Source organism: Azolla caroliniana, unplaced genomic scaffold (genome assembly GCF_043228905.1).
Source record: "Azolla caroliniana isolate FFs.n. ecotype wild unplaced genomic scaffold, voAzoCaro1.0.p SCAF_16, whole genome shotgun sequence".
Classification (NCBI taxonomy): domain Eukaryota; kingdom Viridiplantae; phylum Streptophyta; class Polypodiopsida; order Salviniales; family Salviniaceae; genus Azolla; species Azolla caroliniana.
In genome coordinates this window covers 7,218,986-7,227,557 of record NW_028230451.1, presented here as the reverse complement: position 1 = coordinate 7,227,557, position 8,572 = coordinate 7,218,986, and the positions used below count along the sequence as shown (strand labels likewise).

The 8,572-nt window shown below is 35.3% G+C and overlaps 1 protein-coding gene across 1 annotated transcript; it reads right to left on the bottom strand.

Moving 5' to 3' along the window:
• Positions 1-628: 628 nt before the first annotated feature.
• LOC147853882 (uncharacterized) lies at positions 629-7,353 on the bottom strand. Its single transcript, XM_087332273.1, has 8 exons — positions 7,097-7,353; positions 4,918-5,113; positions 4,107-4,277; positions 3,838-3,954; positions 2,000-2,197; positions 1,819-1,878; positions 1,197-1,295; positions 629-962 (listed from the first exon to the last, which is right to left on the bottom strand). Exons 1-8 carry the CDS (start codon positions 7,312-7,314, stop codon positions 849-851), a joined length of 1,173 nt encoding a protein of 390 aa, XP_087188399.1. The 5' UTR covers positions 7,315-7,353; the 3' UTR covers positions 629-848.
• Between the last annotated feature and the right edge of the window lie 1,219 nt (positions 7,354-8,572).

The following is an 8,572-nucleotide window of genomic DNA, read 5'->3' as shown; positions in this document are numbered from 1 at the left end:
CAAAACAAGAAGCAAGGGATAGAGACATGGGAAATTGAATATTTTATTGCTCTCACCTTTTTCATGTCTCTGAAAACATAATTTTTACATACAAACAAATTGTGAATGTGCAAGCGATAAAAATGATACTAGTTTGCTGCCAATCTGCAATGATTTTGCTACCACAAATCATAGTTTGCTTCCTAAATGTCCCTACATGCAATTTTAAATAGCTACAATTGAAAATACTCAGATTGTTTTCTTTTATTTCTGCCACTTGAACATAGAAAGAATAATGTGTTTTACGTAGAATTTTTAACTAGCATGGCATTTGCTTGAATTTATAGTTGGGACTGTTGAGAAACATCTTAGAGATTAGGGTTTTGGTTTGTTATGTTCTCCCATTGTTGTGTCATGTCATCTACAATTGAGCATTCGCCCGTCGTGTTGATGGAAAATTTTAGGTCATCCCTTCCATAACTTCGAGAATAATCCAACCAACAGTTTTAACTTCATTTGCACTGTATAAAATTCAACTGTCAGAAGTTTCGAAAAATAAAAACTATCATATGTTTTTTTCATGGAGTTGAACAGGAGAACATTTGTATTTAATAATGGTGGACTTCGGAGCACAGTTCAAGACTTGAGCTATCACAAAAGAATAATATATAAGCGAATATTTTTTGAAGAAAGAAACCCACGAGAGCTCACGCCCTTATTGGAAAAGACCCTTTCATTTAATGGTGTTAAATAAAGGATCTCCCTAGCACTACAAGATTTTGAATGCTCATATCCATTTTTACAGCAAAGAGATTGGCTCATGTGAATTGAAAGCTCTTGCTTTTGCTTTTGCTTTCCCTGCCCCTCTTTTAACACATCCTCGGCAAGCCACGTTGTTTGTTTACCTTCAAATTTTGAGTCTCCAATGGAGGGTTCTTCATTTGCTCATATTCAACTCTCAACTCTTCCAACCTTTTTGAAACCTGAATATGTTTTTAAATAGCGTAACTATTTATAATGTGAATTAAGAAGAAAAAGATTTAACAATAATAAAATTAAAGAAGGAAAACAAAATCAATTGTGCAATACTTAATCACATAGATATATATAGCACTCCACTCGTGGATACATTTTTCTTGATCTTCTAAATTATACCTGAGGCCTATTTGTGTATGAGTGAAAGAATTTTATGGAGTTTTTAAAGAAAACTGTAATACCTTGATTGAGAATGCCATGGGCAACAAAGTGTCTGGACACAAGGCATCGTCAGGAAAGTTACGCAACGCATGTATTAACTTCTCAAAAGGAAGCTTCACCTGAACGAATGCACAGGATCATCAGTTTAAGGTTCCCAACTGCTCAAGTTTAAGGTTAGTATATAAAAGGATAAGCATCCCCTTTATTCAACACAAATATGGTGGATTCTGCAGTTTGGCATTGTTTTTATAAACCAGATGCAATGAACCCACAAATGATTTCTACATCCTTCTGAACATGCATAACATCACATTTAATTAGGCCCTACGTGAGGCATTTCAAATACTCGAGATTGCCTTAGAAACAATCATCATGAAAATCTATAATTGCATTTTTGAAAAACTAGATTCGAGAATTTACATTTTGGAAATAGAGAAATCACCACATGACTAAATCAATGTCATCAAGCAAGAACATGTAAACAAATAATGAGAATGTCCTCAATAAAAAAACGAATAATAAATTATTTTTTTTTTATTTTTTTTAACTTCTGTTTTTTGCTTGCTATTGCATTTTTTGGCTTTTTTAAGCTTTTTCCATTCCCTTTTATATAGTCATTTTCTCGTTATTGGAAAAGCTTACTAGATCATCATGGCAATACTTGAGAACAGCCAACCCAACTTTGAAAATTATCTTTACACCCTGGATTCACAACCAATCAATCGATCAAAAAAATTGTGTGTGTAATACCAAATGCAACTTAAATGAGAGACTTTCGAAAAGAAAGGAAAAGAAATATATGTTGTAAGTGGAATTGACTAACCTCAGAAAGAAAAACATCCCATATGCGGAGTGCTAGAGGGAAGGGAAAAGAATAAGAAAATACAGTGATAAACCACTGGCTCGCATACATGCTTGGGTTTATCAGTTCTCTATCAAAATGGGCCCCAAGTTTTGGCAATTGTTCCTTCACAAGCCTCTCAAATTGGAAGAGGTATTGTTGAACAAGAGGAAGCCCAACCTAGAACAATCATAAAATTAAATTGAAAATAAAATAAACAATTTTATCAATAAATAAAAAAGGAGACTACAAATGAATTTTTTTATAAAGAAGAAAGAAAATTTCCCAGATTACTTTGACTTTTTTTCCCTTCTTTAATGAATAATTACTAGAATATTCTGGATCCTAAATAAAAATTAAGTACAAATCTACCCATTAATTTACATTGGAAAAACCAACATGCCTAGATGGCTCAGGGCTTGCACTCCAACCAACCACTAATTCCAGGGCCTACGATAATACTGTCTTATAAACTTAGAATATACTCCCTTATAAATGTATTCATAAAACTTAATGATGATGCTCCATATTATTATAGCATTTAGATTAGTTTTGCTATCTCACGTTGGAAGGTTTGGAGAATCAAAATCTTTGCCTCTACAGACCTGGTTTAAGAAATCTTAAATTAAATGCCTTTCTAACCTATTATACACAGAAAAATATAAGTACTTTTGTTTGTTTTACTACCGGCCGCTATATAGTGGTAAGATCATACAAAGGCATACCAGAATGTGTTCCTATATGGATAGCTTGTAACATCTACCACCAGATTTTCAGGAACTGGTTACTCTTATTTAACATTGTCTATGTCCCAAAATTGTGATTCTCTAGTTGCTGGCAAAACATTTGAGTAAACATGGATGAAGTAATTAATGTATGCATTTCCTAGATATTGATGAAGAAATACCTTATACATCATAAACAGTCATAGTGTATAACTACATTAACTGAGAGGGTCATACTTGGGAAAAGCCAATTATTATAGATGTCTACGAGGAGCAGAGTAATCATGATTGCTAAGTCTAAAGAACAAGCACAGGTTATCAATAAGCAGAAAAAAGGAAACCTTACAAAAAAGGCCAGGAATCTCAGAGTAAGGATCGCAACATCAGATACATACCAAATGCTGCAGCGTGGAGGGTCAGAAGACCCAATAAATGATTCTTGACCAAGAGGTCTTAAATCATCTGTTTCATGGACATGGAGAAGAAGCAAGCTTTCCTAACCGAGAGAAGGGCATTAAAGGGCGACAATATGCGTATACCCTAGATGAATATCACATGCTCTAATCTCAAGTAACACACTGTAAAGAGAACACATGCCATCAGTGCTAAGTGAAACAGAAGGAAAATATGGGGCTGTCTATAGAGATGGCAGAGGTTATTGTTATTATTATTATGGGGAACCCTACACCTATATGGAAACGCAATTATTCTCTTGGGAAATATGCCAGGGTATTTTAAACACAACGTCTAATAGATTTTTTGGCACTTGTAAACATACATTTATTTGCTAGCTTCCTAGATCTAGAGATAAAAAGAGTAGATTGATGCCCAACAAGTGATAGATTTCCAACCATTTAGCACACCAGTCCCCCGGTGAAAACATTCAGCTTCTGTCCAGTGTGTCCTCGGGAGAGAGATAGAACAAAGGACTAGACAATGTTGGATTGAGTTTATAGTTATTAGCTTTAGATCAAGATAAAGAATAGTCAATTCTACATCCTATGCAATCATCTGACAAGAAACAAAATAATGATACCAGCAAATGACAAACTAAAAAGTAGAGGTCCTGAGATGATGACATATAGTGTCTCTCACCAAATAAAGGCCTTCCATTGGAGCATGAACCGCACCTTTTAGCAATGCTACTAGTAACCAAAAAGCATCTTCTTCACTCATGTATAGGAGGAGTAACCCCGCCAAAAAACCCATTCCCTGACAAAAAATCATCACCATTCCATCAAAACTTCTCTTCAAAAATGTCAAAAAACATCATCTTTTCATGTTCAAAAACTACTGAAAAAGGTAAAGTCCATAACTATGAAAATGTATCTTTTTTAAAAGCACATCTGACATTGTTATATTACCTGAACATAACCTACAGCTCGATCATACACAGAGTAAGCCTTCAAGACATTATACAGCGATCTTTGGCCTGGGCCGTGTCTTTGTTGGAAAAACACATGTGAAGGAAATGTTCTTGAAATGTCTCGGATGATGTCTAGTTCAGCTGCGGATGTCTCATATAAGACCAGTTGCTGCCAAAACAAAGACCCACTAATATCACGCTTTTGCAAGTTATATATGACATTAATACAGGTATTTTCATTCTTCATATCAGCATTACTACATGATTGAATGCGCATGATGAATTATGCTCCCTATTTATCAAAAGTATCCATTTGAACCTAATTATAGCTTTTCGATTGAGTTCTCTATTAGAGAACATACATAATATATGTCCACAGCAATCGTATCAACTTTAAAAAAATGAAAAACTCATGAGTGACAAAATCAGTAAAATAGCATGCTTATTCTTTGCTTCTTACGAATGAAAATTTTCATCATGCACTACAATCAACCTTCTATAAGTCCTAGTACTCGATCGATCATGTCAATTACTTGAATAAAATCATAATAATATATATCACACACACCTACAAAGTAGTATGTATGTCAAACTATATATACACAGATGCATATGCACATAGCGCACACAGTATCAAATGAGCATACATATTGACCTTTTCATATCACTACTACATTTCTATAGTATCCAAGGTTGAACCTCATAAGCTTATAGCAAATTAACTTTGCCACTGTAAAATACATTGCAGAATAAACTGGAAAATTTTTAGAAGAACCCACGAGGTTTGAACATTAAAAGTAGTAAAATACCTCATAAACACCCTGATGCATCAACAACAAATCTCTGCTTCCGGATATCAATTGCCAAACTAATCCTCTTAAACAGTCAGGGATTCCTTTCCTGATTCGCCTTTTCACAACATTAGGTTTCCTTCTTGCATAATGCTTCCAATCAGCGCCCCCAACTCCAATCATTTTACGCCATTTTCGTAGTCTTTTCTCCTCCCTGCAATTCAATATAGAAATAAGCTACACATCACCATACATGCTAATTAGATATCGTACATGCAAAATGAAAACTATGTATTCATAAAATGAAGAAAATAAAGAGACGAAATTGGAATACATTGGAAGCACCACATAGAAAGTAAACAAGGATTTCGGCTATCTTCTTCATACATGAGTCATTAGATATTATTCTGACTAACAAAAGAAAACAGAACATCAAAAGAAAACAAAGATTACAAATAAAGGATCATGCGGAATGCATATGAGGCAAGGGACTGTTATCCTACCTTTATCAGATCTCTATTATTCTTTGACATCAAAAGAAAATATCCATCATAAAATCAAAAGAAACAAAGACTATTTATACATTGGGAATTGCAATGATCGCAAAGAAACCATATGATATCTTCAGACAGGACAACCAAACACAAAACTCAAATAAAAACATCCAAAACATCAAGAATACAAAGACAAAGAATACATTGAAAGGATCAAAACGGACCATATGAGATAAGACCTTTATCTATACATCTTTATGCATGGTAACTTGGTATACTGAGACATAAAATGAACAATAAATGAAGACAAAAATACATTGAAATCATTTGGGGTAAGGGGATTGGATCTACCTTTCTTAATGCCGCTTAGAAGGAGGATGGCCAACTATAAGGTTCTATATTTTCACATGTAGCATCATGGATTTATCATCACTTCTTTCTATTATGGATACAAATCTCCCTTGTGCACTCTGAAGTGTGATAGGGCAGGCCATCTCAACACCTTTTCACATCAGTAAGAGATGGAGACAGACAGATATGCACGCAAAGTTATGGAAGAACGGATCTGCCAATCGTGTCATTGGTATATGGAATCAGAGGAACATTATGTTAGACATTGCACTGTTTTTAATCAAATAAGAAAGGATAGCACTGCCTCTTTGCAAAAGGCTTTGACCCACTCTGCAAGATAATGGAATACAAAGACCAATGATGTTTGGGACTGTTCTTGTTAACAACCAAGAGACATGAGAGAAGTTGTTGAAAGACAAACAATATGACTACCAAACTACACCAACAAAGAGCCCTTGCAAACTCCTTTATCACTATCATCTCACCTCTCCTTCCCAAGGTATAGATAAATCAAAGGCTACACAAGTAGGACCTCAACCACCGCATCAGAAGGGATTACAACAAATTGGACTATAGCAATTTGCTATGCACATAGGCCACTGTCTATTTGGACCACAGCTTCATATTCCTTGTTATCGAGAAATCGAGGCCATTATCAACAGTACTAAAGGTGTTTTCCTCATTTCATATATGTCTCCATCATGGATTGGCCCATTTCTGCGACCTTTTTAGGTAAAAAATTGAATTCATCTAAGTGGGCATTATATGCTGCTAGAGGTACCTACCTTGTTTTGTTTTGTTTGTTCCTGGAGATGACAACATTTTTTCAAATGTGATATCTCATTCAGCCTTATAGGACATTTTCTCTCTTAAGAGAGGTGAAGAGATCTTTCTTTTTGCCTTCATTCTTTACATATCCATGCATCTCATTCGGTATTGTAGAACATGAGACATGAAAGCATCTTTCTTTTTTTCTTCATTCTATATATCTCCATACATGCTAACTGTATATCCACACACCAAACCAACAAAAACATTATATCCAATCAATCAAAAGACTACAAAGACTAAAAACAAAATGCAAATCGCAGTGAATACCAGGAAACCATATGAGATAAGAAGCTTAATCTACCTTTCCCTATACCTCTCCATACATTTTAAATACATACATAAAATGAAATGCCTGTTACATAAGAAGGTCTATGCAATAACAGACATTACTCTACCTTCCTCTATACATTTCATACATATTAATCGATATAAACATACGAATACAAGAAAAATCAATAAAGCAAAGGCCAGAATACATTATGAGAGAGAATCAAGTGAGGATAAGGGATATTTTGGCGTGCCTGTCTCTATCATTTCTTGGCTTGGATTTGGAGGAGACCTCTGGAGGAGGAAGAGGTGTGGTAGCAGCTGAAGCAGTTGTGGCAATTCCCGCTGACTGATCTGATTTGAGGAATCCATACCTATCCACTGGCCTGAGGGGTGGGATTGGACCAGGTTCGAATTCAGCCGCGTAGGACCTTTGCTGCTCTGCCTCTGGGTCATCGCCTGCTCCTCTCATTCCTCTACCGTCCGTCCGTCCGTCCTGTCTTCTCCGATCCCCAATGCCCCCCAAAAAAATTGACAACAACCCAAAAAGACTCAGTTTTGCTTAACCCCCCCTAAATTTGGGTTTCTCGGCCTCAAACCAGAGGGGGGGAGAAAATGATCCCCTTTCTTTCTTTTCTTCCCTTGATTTATTGTTTGTATGATGTGATTATGGATTTGGTGTGATTGTTGGCAATCTTCTTCTCTTTCTTTCTTTTGAGGTGATTTTTGCAGGGTTGCAGAGTAAGGGTGTGTGTAATCGAAGGGAAAAGGCAGATCTTCTCTCTCTCTCTCTCTCCGCATGTGTTTGTTAAAAAAAGAAAAAGAACAAAAAAAGGGGGTAGGAAAGGAAGACCTTTCTTTCCTTCTTTCCTGGATCTGTATAAGACCTGCGGTTTGGGTCGGAGAAGGAACAGAGCCGCCTGCAAACATGGAAGGGATGGAAAAGAGAATGAAAATGTATGTATATGTATATATATGTATGTATGTATGTTGTGATTGATTATTATATGTGTAAAAACAAAACAGAGGATGGATGGATTATGTCAGATGATGGATGGGTCTTTCTGTTCATTTCATTAGATGATTGATGATGATGGATGGGTTGTATGTATGTATGTATGTATGTATGTACATATGTATGGATTGTCATGGTCGTGCAGTCGCATTATCATTACATAAACATTACATTACATCTCATCACGTCACATCGTTCGTTCGTGTGTGTGTGTGTGTGTGTGTGTGTGTGTGTGTGTAGGGCGATCGAAGGGAACCCAAAAAATAAAGAAAGAAAGATATGAAGGAGAAACAGGGGAATGATTCAATGAATGAATGGCTTCTTCTTCTTCTTCTTCTTCTTCTTCTTCTTCTTCTTCTCCTGTCTTCTCTAAGTCCCCTTCTCCTCCCTGTTTTCTTTTTATTTTTTTTTTCTATTTTTTGTTTTTTTTTTATTCTTTTGTTTTTTTTTGTTTTTTTTTTTTTTTGCTATAGCCTATTGGTTTTGGTTTTCTTTTTTTTTCTGTTTTTTATTTTATTTTATTTTTTTAATTTCATACCCCGACAACATAATGGGCACAGTTCGATTTCGGTTTCAAGGTAAAGAAACCGAAACCGAACCGTTTATATCAAACAAAAACCAAACCAAACCGTTTATGGAAAATTTGAAACCAAACCAAACCATTTAATAAAAAATTTAAACCTAACCATTTCAGTCAAGCTAAATAAATATTTAA